The 17,596-nt window shown below is 35.7% G+C and overlaps 1 protein-coding gene across 3 annotated transcripts in view; it reads right to left on the bottom strand.

The window, feature by feature from the left end:
• Nucleotides 1-17,596, bottom strand: part of Rfx3 (regulatory factor X3) — a 255,107-nt gene that overhangs the window by 38,679 nt on the left and 198,832 nt on the right. For all 3 annotated transcript variants that reach the window (XM_027406465.2, XM_027406463.2, XM_027406464.2), the window contains 6 exons: nt 16,421-16,542; nt 14,465-14,577; nt 7,415-7,530; nt 6,819-6,973; nt 3,001-3,098; nt 303-452 (listed from right to left, as the gene is read on the bottom strand). In XM_027406465.2, the coding sequence (XP_027262266.1) occupies nt 303-452; nt 3,001-3,098; nt 6,819-6,973; nt 7,415-7,530; nt 14,465-14,577; nt 16,421-16,542 (754 nt within the window). The remainder of the gene's footprint in view (nt 1-302; nt 453-3,000; nt 3,099-6,818; nt 6,974-7,414; nt 7,531-14,464; nt 14,578-16,420; nt 16,543-17,596) is intronic.

The following is a 17,596-nucleotide window of genomic DNA, read 5'->3' as shown; positions in this document are numbered from 1 at the left end:
AGTAAAATGGAGAGCAGGAAAGTAGTTGTTCAAATTCTCACAGACATAGAATAGTCTAGTGTTTTGCCTAACTTCAGTGACTCTGATACTTATTTTCATTTTAACGCCACAGAAAACATGGATGTATTCCATTGCCTACTAGTTCATAAAGCTTAGCTGACTTCATCCATAAACCAAAGGGGTTCAGTGTAGTCTGATCTGGGCAAAACCCCATCTTTGAGGAGACTGTGAACACAGATTTTGCCTACTTTAGAACAATACACTATTCTTTAAAAGACAGAGTTTACAAGGGGGCAGAGTACCTGGACATTGGCAAAGTCAACTCGGTTGAGGTCGCTGAGCATCTGGTTGATCTGGGAAGTGTTCTGAAGTACAGCACGAGCTGCCTGGGCCAGGTGATTGAGCGATGTGTATCTTCGCAGAGTCTGGGCAAAGGCACTTACAGCGGCAACCTATAGAAACCCAAGAGAGCTGGGGTGGGTTGTCTTTTTTTATTTTTCTCTCTTCTTCCCTCCACCATTTCTTTCTACTGCAACCTCCAAATACTTCAGTCAAAGTTAACAGCTTTCATTAGATGTATTCAAATTCATTTGGTAATAAATTATATAGCATTTAAGATTCTTAAAGAATTCTTTGGTTTTGAGTATATGGAGGTCAACACTAAAACAGTCTCTCACATTTTTTTGACATCTGAGTGCAGCAATCATTAGGCCAATCTTGGAAGTGAATTACTTGACCACAACAAGAATTCACATTATCTAAAAAGGTAGAAAAATGTTTGCTTTCACCCCTCCCCAACTCTTTTTAGGACAACTAGAAACTAGAAAAGTAAGAACATTTCTTTTCAGTTTGAAAAGCAAACTGTACAGATGTATTATTGTTACTGAACAAAGAAATTCTTTCGGAGAAAGGCTATTTAGACTTACCATTAGGACTTTTAGTTTACAAGCTGACAGACTTGATGGTGAAACAAGGGTGTTCAAAGTTTTTATGACCAAATACATTTATCAGACCAACAAGCAGAACCCTTTTTTAGGATGTAAATTTCTTTAAGTGGGCTATGTGGGAAATTTCCTTTTACCCTTCAAAAACCCCCTTTCCATTTATGTCCACCATTGTCTGTGTATACAAAGGCTACAGGGGATGGCAGGGATGCCTCCTTTGCTTTCAAGCTTCCAGCTAGATTTAGTCAGGGTGGGGCAATGTTAGGAGATGGAAGCACATGACAACAGTGGTCAGAGTGTTCATTCCTCACAAGCTATGCTCTTTCCTTTTCTAGGGCTACCACTGGGGAAACTTAGAAGGAGGTTTCCTAATGCTATGATGATGTTCATCACAGACCTAAATTTGGTAATGAGTTCTTGTTATTGCTAGCTGCAGGATGCTTAATCATTGGTTGTTCTCAACTCCATTTGAATGTTTAGAAATAAATTCAGTTATTCCACATACACTTTCCTTAAACGTTTTGTTTCTTTTCTTTTTCCTCCCCCACTCTACTCTAATGGATTGAACCTGTGACCTCATGGTCAAGGGCTCTACATTGAGCTATAGCACATCAGTATGGGAACATTTGTTTTTTGATGAGATAAGGAATCAATTAGCCTATGTTGAAAGATAATGAAAAAACCCTCTAAATCAATATTTAGTTTTTATGGAAATGTTAGATACATAGTATATGACCCCAATCTTTCAAAATATGCAAAAGCCTTAACATAATTATAGAAATATATATTATATTGAGTTTTATGGATACATAAGAAGCATATATTTGAAGAATTGGTTGAGTAGAATAATATGTTGACACTGCAAAGGTAACTATTTAACAGTATTAGGAGTGTATGAAATATCTGAGCAAGCTCACATACCCTTGAAAAGAAAGTGTTCTTCTATTTTTGTGGTTTATATACTATGAGTACATATTATATACCAGGTTAAGTGTCTCATATATATCACATTGTTCAAATGTCATCTCAACATGTTATGAATTAGAGAGGTCAAGTACCTTGATCAAGGTTGTACAGAAACTCATTTGAGTGGTAAGAGTTGAACACAGGCATTTTAGTGCTATTGCCACTGATTAGAAAGCTCTTCCCTAAGTCGGGTAAACTGTCTCAGTGACTGAGAGTTCGGTGGAAATACAACTGCATGTCAGCAACAGCAGAAGAGCAGAAGTTATACTCTGCCATGGTAAACACCCAGACTATTTCTGAAATTCAGCAAAATGGCTAATGTTGCAGGCAATCTGCTAACGCATTCACTTGATGACACTGAGAAGGAGAGTGATTTCAGCTATTTGAGGCAGGATTAGGAATACAACTGATCTAATAAAGGTTCTTTAGAAAGGTTCTTCTGTCACAATCAAATAACATCTTTTATTTCTGTGATTTTCAGACTAGAACCTAGGGCTTTGTTCGTGTTACCACTGAGCTACTTTCCTAGCCTCTGGGTCTTACTAAATAACTTGGGCTCTCCTTGAGCTCCTTACATATCTCAGGCTAAACTTGAACTCATGGTCCTCCTGTCTCAGCCTCCAATTGCAAAGCTTAAACAAGGTAGAAAGGCCTGGGAGTGGTTGTGGTTCCAAAGAGATTTTTTGGCTACAGAAATCTCAATGGAGCAACGCTGCACACAAAACAAAGGGAAAATCCACTGTTGGAGTCTAACGGTGGACACAGCCACATACCAAAAGCCCCAAGTGTGAATTTTGGCAGCAAAATGAAAGTATAGTTTCTATCCAATCTTGCCATGGGCATATGCTCACAGATTAACCTAAGGTAGCATGCAAGAAAGGGTAATGTGGAATCTAGAATCCCCTAGGCATGAGGAACAGCTCTGAGGAACATGCGTATGCTAGCTAGCTCTGCATAACTCTGTGTTACTTATACATAAAGATCACTTGTGAGAAAAAAAATTACTTGAAGAAATAGTTTCTTAATCAAGCACATAGGTGCCCTCTTCCCCCCACCCCATCCCACACACCACCAAAGGACATAACCATACCTTGGTTTGAATCATTCTCTGTGGAATATTGTTCATGGCATTTGAAAGCCAACCTTCAAGGCTTTTTGCAAAATTTCGAATGGCTTGGGTCAAGGCACCTAAATAATAAAAAATAAAGGCAAAACAATAAAGATACCCAAGATCATTAATTTTTATGCTGGAACAAGGGAAACATATGTTTATACTACTTTTATTTCATAGAGCAGAATTTATATTATCTTCATTGATTAAAAAAATAACATTATTTCTAACTTCTTAGAGTATCTAAAAGTAGTATTTTTGGCTTTTAAAATTATTTTGTTCTCAGACACTGATGATACCTGTTGGAAAATGAAAACATTCAAATCTTTCTGCTTATGGCAACATATACCAGTTGTGAATACACTTTATGGGGCTTTTCACCTTGAACAAAACATCATGAAGAGTTTTGTGATCAAGGGCTAAGGATTTCCATTTTGGTTTCAAACTTAATCTTATTTTACATTGTTAGTTAAAATGAAACACAGTGCAAAGCTTTGTTTTTCTCTATTCCGTGTTCTACTATATAGCCTATGAATTGGAGCATTTATCTTTTCTGAAAAAAGAGGAAAAATAACTATCGGAATGAAAATTTCAGATGACTATTCCTTCCAATTTCACACATAGGAGCTAAAAACTCATTGTGATAAAATTGCTGCCACAGAGAGCAATGTTACTAAAGCATTATCAAAACAGCCAACCCTAATTCATTAAAGCTTGAAACTGGGAAGGGCTCATGACAGAACTTTAGAGTGGTCACAAAATGACCAGAAGCATCCTTGGTCATCATTGCTAACTCTGTCACAAGGGAGCTGCTCACTGAGTCTGCTCAGTGCATCACCCAGTCAGCGTCTTTTAATTCCTTTGCATTCCTACACACTGTGGGGAGTAGATTAGGGCGTTTAACAAACATTTAAAGCACCCATAACACAAAACTACTCTGTGCAGGTTCCATATGGTCTGGTAGATACCCAGATCTGTGAAATACTGTGAGAAAGAATGTTCTACTTTGGCCAGCTGTGCCCGAAAATGTACAGCAGGACCAAAGTCTTGGCTTTCCGCTCTATGCTCAAGTGGATATAACATTCTTATTTGTTAATTTTGCCAAAACAGGTTTCAGAAGGAAATTTAGTGTGTTCAAGTTATTTACAAAAGATACAAAATTAACACCCCAATAATAAAACAACTGAGTTTTAAAAAAACGTATTTAACTGGATAGTAGAGACCGAAATTGCCTAAATATTGATTAGCAAAGAATGTAGATGCCTAACCAGACTGGATTGGAAATTTCTTGAGAGGAAATCTCCAAAGCATCCCACCATAGTCAAAAGAGAGAAAAAAAGAAAGAAATGCATCTTTCTGTTGTTTTATGTACTAGAATCATGGAGTACAGGCATGAATGGAAATGAAAAGTGTGAAAAAATTAACAGCCTTTTTTGAAACTCAGTAAAATTTTGTTCAAGGTTCAACTTGGCAACCTGTATTTTCCATTTTGTTCTATAATTAATATAATAATGATTTAATTTTAAAAGACCCCCCAATAACTTCTTATGTTATTTTGAAAGCATTTCATGTATGCCCTATTTTATCTAGACAAACTTAATGGAAAGGAAATTATAATATAAAAAGATACATTGTGCATATTAAAAAGTTTAGGTATTTTCTTTTTTAAAATACTAAATGATATTCTGGGCCACCTTTTATTATATTCCCAATTTCTCATTTAAAGTGTTACCAGTTAAAATCTCATTCAATAATTCACACTTAATTTCCTTTTTCCATGTTTCGGGTGAATGTATTTTAGAATATAGGCGTTTCAAGCTGACTTTAAATTAGTACGATGTGCAGACTTTTTAGCTAAAAAAAGAAGTCCCATCTGGACAGAAAATGGTAGAGTGCAGTACTAGTAGCCAAGAAATACATTTTTTAAAAAAATAAAATTAAGTTTGTTCTCTCTGTAGGGATTCACATAAGATCGAAATTGTGCAGACAGACTCTGACAGCTTCTAAAGGCTCATAAATGGATGGTTTGATATTTAAAAATCTATTCCAGAGCTGACTCCCTCAGCCTGCTCAAGATCAGCATTAACAAGCACACCCAGCAACAGCTATCTACATTGTATTTTAAGCATTACATTGTTGAACCTCATTGTAAAATGGAAATTGAATTCCCCAAATTTCTTTTGTAGAGTAGCACACTAATGTATCATGTAACTTCAGAGAAATAAAGTGATTCCATTTTCTGGTGAATGTAGAGACAAACTACTTGACAGAATAAACTGCTTTTCTAATCATATTTTTCAAAAGATAAAGGGCAAGTGTATTGTATACTTAAAATTCTAAGGCTTAAAGTAAACCAAAAGTGATGCATGATTTAAATTAGGGAACTGTTAAATTCATATGATGCTAAGACAAAAGCACATGGTTTCAGAATCGTTTAATGAATATTGATGCTGTTGCCCTGAAAAAGCAAGCATTCCCTGACATTCCCTTGTAGCTCATGAGAGAAATTGTATATTTGTAGCCAGATGTCAGAGGCTAATGAGCTAGCCTATGCAACTTCCTTTACACATCTCTAGAGATTAGCACTCAGAGCACAAGGAGCAGGAGAGTAGAAAAAAAAATCAAATTCTGGAACAAAAACCAGCGGAAATTGACATGGTGAAATTTTCTGTGACAGCATCAATTTTTAATCTGTCTTTTTAGTGAGGTAACCTGGTGAACACAGAGTGGAACGCATTAGCAATTTATAAAATGTTAAGATAGTGCCAGTGGGATTTCTTTTGCTTTTACTTTCTCCTCCAGATATTAATATACATTGATTGGTATAATATGTAAATGTGTATAAGCATCTATTTTAAGGTAATGAATATATGCAAGAATTTATACCTTCTACTGTATCTTCATATTTACAAGTATAAACATACAAACATTAATATCTTCCTGTTTCCTTCTACTAAACCCTATTTATGTTTTCCACAATTTTATAACAAATAATAGTGAATACCATAAAGTACATACTGCCAATGTTACGAGATAAAAGATTGCTTTAAATGTCAGAGTGGAAACAGTCCCATTTCTTTCAAAGTTAAGGTCATTAGTATGGGTCATCCAGGTATAGATGTAAAGTAATTCCAACAGCCCCTAACAATTACATATAGTTGCATTTACACCAACAATTACAGAGGAAGCCTTGCTACAGCATGGTTACTGAAAAAGGCTAAACTGAGTGATTTACGCAGGTCCCATTCATGTGCACAATGCTTGTGTCATTATTAGGTTCTTCTCTCAAAATACTAGTTAACCATTAGTGTTAAAGGAAACTGAATTTGTAATTCTAAAGATGATACAGGTGGCAGAATTCCTTTTATAAAGGAATTCAACTCTACTGGAAACCACAATCAATTCATTTCAAATCCTAAGCAACCGTGAAAGAGAATGGCCTGCAATTAGAGATTTGAATATTTTTTGGCTATATGCAGAGGATTTTAGCCTTGAGTAGAATAATTTTGCAGGTTGACTGAACTAACAGTGTTCTTGCAATTAGTTTATTGAGGGTGTCATAGCTGCAGGTTGACTTTTAAAAATAATAATCTAAAAGCCTAGCAAACAGGTAACTTCCCCTTCGCTATAGTGTTACTGTAGGCTCTATCCATGCAACATTCTATATGCTGCATGTTTTTTATTTGACAAATTTAAATGAAATTAGGATCATTCCTGATTGCAACATCAATCCCCCAAACTTCTTGGGTGGTATGTATGAGAACAAAAGCATCCGTAGTTGTCTCCATTTAACTTACTAGGAATGGGTCTAAGGACGTCGGGGATGAGAATCTCCACCAAAGCCTGGTACATCCCATGGTCACAGTTACACATCCATTTCAGGATAGACTCATGTTTGCACAGAGTTATCAGCTTTGCTTTCGGAAGTCGACTTTCTATTTCACTCAGATTGCTGGTGTGAATAAATGTCGCAAATGAATAGATGGCAAATGAGGATAAAACAGAAAATGGACTTTAAAAATAGTTTATCAAATATTACTGAGGTTAGAACTATACCATCATTGCACTGGTGTCATATGGCTGGATATATATGTATGTATATATATAAATACACCCCCAGAGCTATGCACATTACAATTTTCTTATGGTCTGAAAGGCAGATAGGATAGTATTGCACTAGCATGACATAGATCTACCATCATCCCCCAAATCAATAAAATGGGAGCTACACACACTAAAACCTCAGGAGAGCAGTCTGTGGTTCATTCCTAGCATGGTCAATCTACTCAATGTTATCAGGTAAAGTTCACAACTGGTATACATATCTCTAATTTATTAGCTGTGATATCTACTGCGTCATGAAAAGGAATCAGAAAAGCATATTGATTCTGACCTTGACTCAGTAATAGTAGTGCCGTCTGTTGGAGTTGAGGGAGAATAGCGCCAGAATGTTTGCCATAATTTTTCTATCAGGCTAAACTGAAGATTCACAACAACGTCCAATATTGCCTAAAAACAAAATGACCAAACCATAATACTTCCTTTACTTCCCCTTGTTCTTTTACTTTATCACCAGATGTTTCTGCTAAAGCAGCTACAATTCCTACATGATCTAAAGCATTCCATATGTATTTGAGTATTTCTATGACTGCTGCCTTGTTTGCAGTGAGCCACACCAGTCACACGTGTCTATCGAGCCTTAGAAATCTGGTGACTCCAAAATGGCATCTCAAGATTCTAAGCACTGAGGGCACATTGTACATTCAAGACAATGTAAGACACAAAGGACAGACAATAATAAAATATCTGACTATTATATTAATTACATATTGAAATGATAATATATCACCTTTCAAAGATATAGTAAAATCAAGTAATAATTTCTTTAATCATTTATATTCTGAAATACTAACACCACTATATATTTCAATACCTCAGTAACAAAATAACTGAAAATAGGTAGTAACGATTTGTCTATACAGTGTGTTCTTGTGGGAATGAAAAGACTGAATTTTAACAACTTCAGAAGAAAAGTGCAAACATTAGCTACTAGTGTTTATATTGTTTACATGTTGAAATAGCATACTGTATTTCGGACTGCTTGGTGGTTTGTATTACTTCCCCCATAGTCTTGGGCATTTGGATACTTGGTCCTCAATTGGTGGCACTGTTTGGGTATGCTTAGGAGGTGTGTCCTTGATGGAGGACTTATGTCACTGGAGGTGGGCTTTGAGACTGTTTCGAGTTCTCTATTTCTACTATGGGCTTGTGATTCAAGATGTAAGCCACAGGCTTCTTGTTTCTACTGCCAGGTCTCCTGCTTGCTGCAATGTCTCCCTGCTATCACAGATTCTTAGCCCTTGGGGATCATAAATCCAAATAAACTCTTTCTTCTGTAAGTGTTCCTGGTCATGGTCTTTTATCATAGCAAAAGAAAATAAACTAATATAGGCTAATTAGCTAATCAACTGAATTTTATGCTTGTTGCATACATAGTATGTCAGCTATACTTTAGAGGCTTAGAAAATAGAAAAAATAATTAGTGAAAGTTAATATTTTGTTCTTATTCTTTCCTATTTTTTGGTGATACAAACTGTACTCAAACTTAGAAAAGATGATACAATAACTGATACAGTTTACATACTGCATTTCCTTTATTGACATGTAACATTTCAAAGATGGGAAAAGAAATGGAAATTAACAATCTGCTTATATTCTTAATATTCTATTTTTTAAATGACAAGGCATAACACAAGCAATTATCTAATTAATTTATATTGCTTCCATGTTACATTATTTTTCACATTGTGTGTTAAGTAAGATATTATTAAAATCTAATCCAAATCTAATGTAATCAGAACATTCCCACATTGACACTCCCACATGCCCAGCTGATCTAAACACTCCCTCATTGAAACTCACTTTGAGGGTAATTCTAGAGAACTTGGTAAGTTGACAGTTGAAACCAACCATCACACCTACTCCTCACCAGAAGGACAAATCATTCCAACATCTGTGTTCTTGGGTAGAGACCACTGGTCATCCAAGAAGGCAGAAGTTAAGAATGGTAAGTTGCTCATGTGTGGCAGATAAGGGTAAGGTTGATCTAATCTTCCAAGGCTGCTGATCATGGATCCCAGTCAGGCAGAGGCAACATATAAACTGGAGTCAAGAGTCCTGCAGATATTAATACATTTCTGGGAATAAAAGGGATATACATACAGCCATATTTGGCTATGTAATTTCCATTCCCCACTATAGCATACAATATTACTTTTGTACACTCCTTTAGTTTAAGAGTACTGTTATCTAATTGTGGAGTCCAGCTTGCCTTGAGTTTTAGTTTAGTTTCTAGAACCATTTTCCAGGTGTATCAAGTTTTCTTTTTCTTCTGTGATGGTGTCAGTAACTATCACTTCCTCATCTAACTTTTGATGGAAGTATTTCATTTGAGTCTGCCACTCCAACCACTTTATAATAGAGTCTTCAGATAACAGCAATCACGAAGCCAAAGAAAATTTAATTCTGTAATCACGTTGAATGTCAAAAAGCTGACTTGTAGGCAGTATAAGTCAGTAGCATGGGTTTGACTCCATCAATACCTAAGACAATGATTCCCAAACGGATCTATAAAAGTCCACAGAAGGAACAGAAAATGGGGACAATTGAGAGTTCATCTGAGTATTTTAGAAAAAGTAAACTGGAATTTCACAATTTTAGCATATGTGCCACTTGTGTAGATCTGGCTTGAAGCCTGAGGTAGAGAATACCTTACCTTGAGGCTAATTCAGACATTAAGCATGTGCATGGAGGGCATGTTCTGAGAGATAGCAGGGAATTCTGTAAGTTGGCAGATGTGAAAATGAACTAAGTTAATTATGGAACTTTTCTGTAAGATTAAAAATTACCTAAGGGTTAGAGAGATGGCTCAGCCATTAAAGGCTAGGCTCACAATCAAAACATAAAACATATACCAACGACAAGCTCTGAAAACAAAGTAAACATAGTTGTCCCTCATCTCATATGAAATCAAAACATTCTCCAGAAGGAAGCTCTTATATCTGGCTTTAACTGCAGCTTAGGTATATTCCAAGTGATATCTCTAAAGTATGAGGCTGTCAATACTTTATATACCTCTGAGATGAAAACTAGTGATACTTAAAAATACCTTGACAGATACATTACAAGAATTCCAAACAGCAGAATAATCCTATCCTAAAATAAAAACTATAGAAAATATGAAGTAAAACAAAGTAAGAATATCAGCACATCATAAATCTAGTATTTTCAAATTAATCTCAAATTACTCTTTGAAAATGACACTAACACCAGCCTCATTTAAGGCACCTTTGTGAGTCACTAAAATACTATTATTTTCAAGCGTACAGGCAAATAAAAATTAAAATACTCTATATTAAACTGGCTTATGACAAATGACTACAGGATTGATTCTGAGATCCAAGCAGCTTTATTTAAAATGTTTTGACATGTAACAAAAAAATCGAATTATAATTTTCTAAATATACCACTCTGCTCCATGAGAGGTGGCATGAGTACTGATAACTTAGAAATAAGTGGGGTTCATTTTGTGGACTGTCATTTCCTTCACTGATTAATTATGTTATGAGTACCCCAACTCTTCACATAAAGTTTATTTATTCATTACAATTGGACTTTTCATGAAAATTTTATCATCTAAAGACTATTTTAATCTTATTGGAGGCATCTGTTGCTTAGAGTGATCTCACTATACACTCTTTAGCAATGTAAATAATTATATGCCAATTTACACTCTGAATAAAAATATGAGTCACTCAAAATCTGAATTATATTTGTTCAAGCTAAGCTGTTTATAGAAGGCTTTATCGGGATACAGATAAATGAGGAATTCTTTAAAGATTTTCACATTTTTTTCATTTAATGTGATAGGTGTAAGAGAAATTTTTTCCATGTGTACAATAATTCCAATATTCAGGAAAACATACTAGTCGAAGGGATATGAATACTAAATGGCTTATATCATGCGGAATTGTTGGAAATGAGTAAGACAGGTAAAAGAACACTGTGTCATGCAACATGTTGATAAGAAGAGGATTTATCCTTGGTTGTCATTAACCAAGCATCTCTGACAAGCATTTGGGTTCACTCAAGTAATCTTATTTCTGGAGCAATGGGAGAACATCTATATATGCATTAAACTGACTCCTTATTTCATCCTTCATGCTCAACAGGCAAGAGGGTTTCTCTAAAAATCACAGGCAGACCTTAATTTGCAGACAGACCACAAATATTCCCGAGACAAAACTACTTAAATTCTAAAACCACTTAAGAAACTCTGTGCAATATATTACCTTCTTTCTAAAAGGGGAATGTAAGATGCATTACTACACTGGAATGGAGGAAAGTCTCCTCCTAGACAATGCCACTAGTTATGACACGAGAAGGAGAGTAGATCTAAAACATCAAGAGAAGCCTTAAGTAACCAAACCCTCAAACAGCCTTCACACATTTTAAGATGAAACTTACTCTTTCATCCCTCACTCTCAGCAGTTGGAAGGAATTCTCTAGACATCACAGTGTAATCCTTAAATTGTAGGCAAATCACAAGTACTCCTGAGATAAAGCTACTTCAATTCTCAAAGCAGTCTAAAGGATCCCTACAAAGAAGACCAAAAGTTCTTACTAAGTATTTTAAAATAGAAGCACACATTTGTGGTATTCAAAGGGTCCACCAGACTCTCTCTCTTGAACCTGGATTCCAGTTTTTGTTTTATATGTATATTTGTTTGATTTTACAAGGGTACTGCATTAGTTACTTTTCTGTTTCTGTGATAAAACCAAGGCAACTTACAGAAGAAAGTTTATTTGGGCTTATAGCTCCAGAAGATTAGAGACAATAATTGCAGAGCAAAGTCATGGTGGAAGGAGCAAGAAAGAAAGGGCTCAACTTGAATTGCAAGCACAAATCAAACTCATTTGAACAAACTCAAAATGGTGAGGGTATTCAAACTCTCAAGGCCCACCTCCAGTGACAAACATTCTCCAAGTAGACCATACCTCCTAAGTCTCCACAAAAGCACTGACAACTATAGACCAGGCTTTCAAATGCTCAAAACTACAGGGGATATCTCGCTCAAACCACTCATCCTACTCTCTGGCCCTCACAACAGCAGAGCTATAACATAAAGCAAACTATATTTAGTTCAACTTTAAATTCCTAGTAATTTTACAGTCACAATACTGTTTAAAGGTCCAGAGTTTCTGTTGAGAATCAAGGCAATCTCTTAATTGTAACCCCTATAAAACAAAAATTATATACATCTAACATATAAAGACAAAGAATATATATTACTATTCCAAAAGGAAAAAAAAGTGGGGTAATAATGAGGAAATACTGAACCAAAACAAGACTGAAAAATAGCAGGGCAAACATAAAATTTTCTAATGCCAATTCCGGTATACTCTGCTCCTCCAACTCTGCTGCCTGTAACATACATCTCCTTCTCTTGGGCTGTTTCATGCCTCATGTGCAGCTTTCCTTTGCAGGTGTCTAAAGACTCTGGCATCTCCAACATCTTATGGTCTCCAGCACAACCCAGGGTTCATTTACACAGTTTCATACAATGAACTTTCAGGGCCCCTTCCCCTCACAGAGCCTCGAGGCATGGACTCCTGGCCACATGTTGCCTGGCCTCAGCATCCCTGTGAAACCACAGAGAAAGATTTTACAACCTCCTTATCTTTCATGGCTCTGAAGCCAACATCACATGGACAACACTGAGAAGTCTGGCTGTCATCGTGGGATGTACCATGGTCCCCTCAATGAACATTACAGCAGCTTTTGAATGAAGTTACTTTCCAGGAGCCTGAGAAAACACTTAATACTTCCTTCACAAGTTGGAAGCTTAGCTGGATGAGGTCTTGCCATGAGGACACCTCCCTTTATTGGATTGCAGATCTGACCTATACTTAATGGATGGTCCTAATCTTCTTAACAATTGCAGTCTCTCATAAAGTTCAAGCCTTGGCAATAACATTAAGATTACTAGTGTCCTTTTAATTTCTGTATATTTTATATTTCTGTCTGAGCCATTTTTTGTTATAGACCTACTTAAGAGTGATTACTAGTAAATAAAAGATTGAGTTGATATTAGACTATCTTGAAATCTCCTCTACCAAAAAAAATCATTTCATTACATTTAAATTTATTCTTAGGCAAGTTCACAGGGCATGGGCAGAAAGTAGCCAATTCTTTGCATAAATATCAAAGGAATAGTCTATAGTCCAGTTACTAATATTGTTCTTCTCTGAAACCCCTTTATCTTGGCCTCAACAATCCACTTATCTCTCAGCACTGTTGTTTTCCAAGATCCTATTGGACTGGTCCCATTAAGCCCTATTTATAGCTTTCAACCATTTTATAGTGCAAAATTCCAAAGCCTTCCACTCTCCTCCAGAAAACAACATGGTCAGATTCTTCACAGTAATAACCCACTCTCTGGAACCATTTTTTTTGTATTAGTTATTTTTCTATTGATGTGATGATACACCATAACCAAAGCAACATATAGAAGAGTTTATTTGAGATTGTGGTTCCTGATGATTAGAGTTCATGATGACAGTTCAAAGGTATGGAAGCAGGAACAGAAAGTGGAGGGCTCACAACTTGAACCACAGGCACAAAGCAGAAGGAACAAACTTGAAATGGTACAAGTCTTTAAACACTCAAAGCACACATCCAGTGACATACCACCTCTAATAAGGCCATACTTCTGTTCTAAACAGCACCACCAACTGGAGCCTATGCTTAAATGCCCAAGGGCATGAGTGATTCAAACCAACACAGATATTATTAACATTTTACTTTTCTTTTTGGAAAGGTATTTATGTAAGTTCAAAGGCCAACATGTCATATGAATTTTCTTTATCTTTTGTTTGTTTGTTTGTTTGTTTGTTTGTTTTTGCTTTAACATTAAACTCTGGAACTCATTTCCTTTCAGTATATTTAGAGTTTTCAGTCCTATGGGTATATAGCAATCAAACCTATAAACTATAGCAGACTTAATCTCTCTCCCAATTAGATATTAACCTCTTAAATTAAAAGTAAGCAACCTCTTAAATAAAAAGAATAATGCAATAAACTCCCTTGTACATTTGATCTGTCACCCATATATAAGTATTTCTGTAGACATACCCAGAGTAGAACTGCTATATTAAAAAATGAAGATCAGTTCAAGAAATCGAGAATAAAATATATTATCACTTTCTCACATTTCCTCACTTTCCACTGAGACAAGAAGTATTTTATTTGTGTTAAACTAGAATAAATAACTAAAATAACTAGAATTTCTCTGTTCTCTAGGGAAAAATCTTTGTTATTTTGTTTTTAACAAGTTATGCAGCAAAACATAGCATGTGCTCAGATTATATTTGAAGGTCTTACCTCACAGTGCTCTCGATAAAGACTCTGCAGTGACTTGATATCCTCAAAGGTAGTACCATCTGGTAGAGAAGAGATTTCAACTTCTCCAAACTCTGGAAGTGCTCGAGATGCATCTGTTACCATGACAACACAACAGAAAAAAGCTATTGTGGATGGTGTCAATTACAGATTAATGAGGGGAATTTTCAGAAAACTAAAAAGGAAAGAAAATTTACAGATCAGACAGCCAAAGATCACTGACTTTCAAATTAATATTTTTCAGCCAGACTTACAACATTATCAGCATATAACATACGAATGAATGGAGTCTACTTGTGAATTTCATATAAAGTAAGCTTTACTCCAATTAAACTGGGGATTGGATAGGCTCTTAGTAAAAGAAAAACAACCGAAGCTTGCCAGTAAAAATTTTAGTTATTTGTAGTATTATGGTATCCAACCACATAAAAATAAACATAACCTTAAACTCATTATGTTCATATCTTTTACATGATCATAAAATGAAGGTTATAAAACTAAAAGACAAAAAGTTAAAAAATAAGATTCAGTTAATAACATTAATTTGATGTGATGGATGATGCTATCCTATAATCAACTTATCTCTTACACATAAACATGGTTTCAATTGCTGTAGACAAGTCCTCTGAGTATAACACTTACACCAATCTGCTCTTCCTGGTGGCTACCTATGCCAATACACTTTTTTCAAATAACTATGACACTTGATGTTGCACAGAAACATCATTTAGCCCTCTCTTAATAACACTATAAATTACACGTCACACGCACTCTCTCGCTTTCTCTCTCTCTCTCTCTCTCTCTCTCTCTCTCTCTCTCTCTCTCTCTCTCTCTCTCTCTCTCTTTTTCTCATTAGTCCTGGACAATTAGTAATGTACTTTAGTGAGTTCCTTACCATAATGTCAAAATTAAATAATAATCTTCATTTCTAAGTTCTAGGAAACCTAAATATGCTTTGTTTCTATTTTTTGAGACAGGGTTTCTTTGTGTAACCCTGTTTTTAAATTTTGGATATTAAAAGTCATTTATACCTATGAAAGAAAAGGTAATATTGTTTTAAAGTTCAATGGTCCGTAAGACTACATATGGGCACTTTGGTTTAGGAAATGCTGCCACTACAGTGTCAAGCTCAGGAGCTTTCTAACCTCAAAGTCTTTTCCAGGTATCTCTACTGGCAAGTGCACATAAACACACACACATGCACACACAGGCACACATACATGCATACACACACAGACACATACATGTACAAGTGCATACACAGAGACACACACACATGCACACAGGTACATAATCACACACACACACACACACACACACACACACACACACACACACCAATAAAATCTCTTATTTTTGGCCCACTGTTTGAAGATAGTGCATACTCATCTTTAGAATAGCTGTCAACTAAACTACCACTTTTGCTCCTCTGCCTAAATACTCAAATGTTTAAGTTAGACTTCCAAACACTTTCAGTAACAAGAAATGTATACACTTTCTATACAATTATAAAAATAGGAACCACTGTAATCAATTTAAAAGAATAAATTATTTAAAATGTTTATATTTTTTCTAATCTAAGACTATGGATATGTAACTTTGTACACAGGAAATGAGAATTCTTTTAGACTGGACATTATTTCTGAAATAAACACATCATGATTTTGATCACAAAAGCCAATTGTGATATAAACTCTTGAAAACACTTTCATAGCCTTGAGCTTTTAAGGCAGATGCATTCAAGATTCCATACAGCTTAATATTTCAATAAAGATGAACTAGAACTATCACTTAATGTTATAGTTTCAGCACCAAATCACCTCCCCCTTTATAAGGAATTAACATCTGAAGACATTCTACTTGGAGAAGAGACTACTGTTGTTCTTTTCAAAATCCTAATAACAACTACTATGCACTATGCATTACACCTTAACATACCTAAAAACTGTTGATGATGTTGACTTTGGGCAATTACAGTTTGCTCAACAGATGTGCCTGTCTGTTGGCCACTTCCTGTGAAACCATCTGCAACCCCATCCACTTTCTGCATAGGCTTGTACCTAAAAATATTAGACGGGAAAAAACAAACAAACCAAATTATTCCTTGCTTTATTGTACTACCCAAAGTTTTAAGGCATTTGATTTTAATCTAGTTCTGTCAATGTCTCAAGATAGTAGTCGAATATTCCTTCTTGATACTCTCATGAAGTCATGGGCAGACATTTCTTTTTCAATTGTGAAAAGAAAAAGGGAAGAGCAATCAGAAAGAAATTTCATTTGTGAAAATCCATAAATTGACGTAAGAATGAAAGAATTGTGAAGCATTTCTTTGGACAATGGAGGCAAAGATGCTCATGGGGTATTGTGAAAGAACTTGCAGTGGCCACTGGCCTAAGGTAAAAACGTAAATATCCTGAAATTCCAATTTGAACCAAGATCTTTGCAAAGGAACAAAGGGCTTCCAGCTCATATATTTAAAATACTATCAATTTAAAAATCTTATCATACTGCTCTTCATATATCTTAAAGCCTCCTATGCATCTCAACACATTTATGTCTTTTGATTCTTATCAACAGCCACAAATACAAATGCCAGAAGCTTCAGTTTGCAACAAAATATGAAGTCATCTACAAACCTACTTTATCTAATTAGAGATAAGAAGACTCAGTGGGATTTAACTCAGTGTTTGGGCACTTGACTGCCAAATGCAAGGCCCTGGGTTCCTCCCAAGAACAGGAAAAAAATTATACACACAAAAAATAATCAAAGCCAGAGAACAATATACTTTTAGGCCCTAGCTCTAAACTTTATGAACAGTCTTGGTTACTAATATAGAGGAAATGTGCTAGCTATAGAGGCAAAAACAGATTTCTTGGAGGCCAAACATCACAAACATCATTACATCACTACCTTACCTGCACCAAACCCTCAACACAACCATCACTGTGCCACCTCACCATCTTACCACCAACATCAGCACCACCATCACCACACCGCCACCACATCACCAACATCCCAGCAAGCATCGACACAACTACCACACCACCAGAACAATCACCACTAGCACCATCACCACAAACACAATCATCAATATACCACCACCCAGTCCTTAC

The sequence above is a fragment of the Cricetulus griseus genome, chromosome 3, assembly GCF_003668045.3.
Source record: "Cricetulus griseus strain 17A/GY chromosome 3, alternate assembly CriGri-PICRH-1.0, whole genome shotgun sequence".
Classification (NCBI taxonomy): Eukaryota; Metazoa; Chordata; class Mammalia; order Rodentia; family Cricetidae; genus Cricetulus; species Cricetulus griseus.
This window is presented reverse-complemented; position numbering and strand designations above follow the sequence as displayed.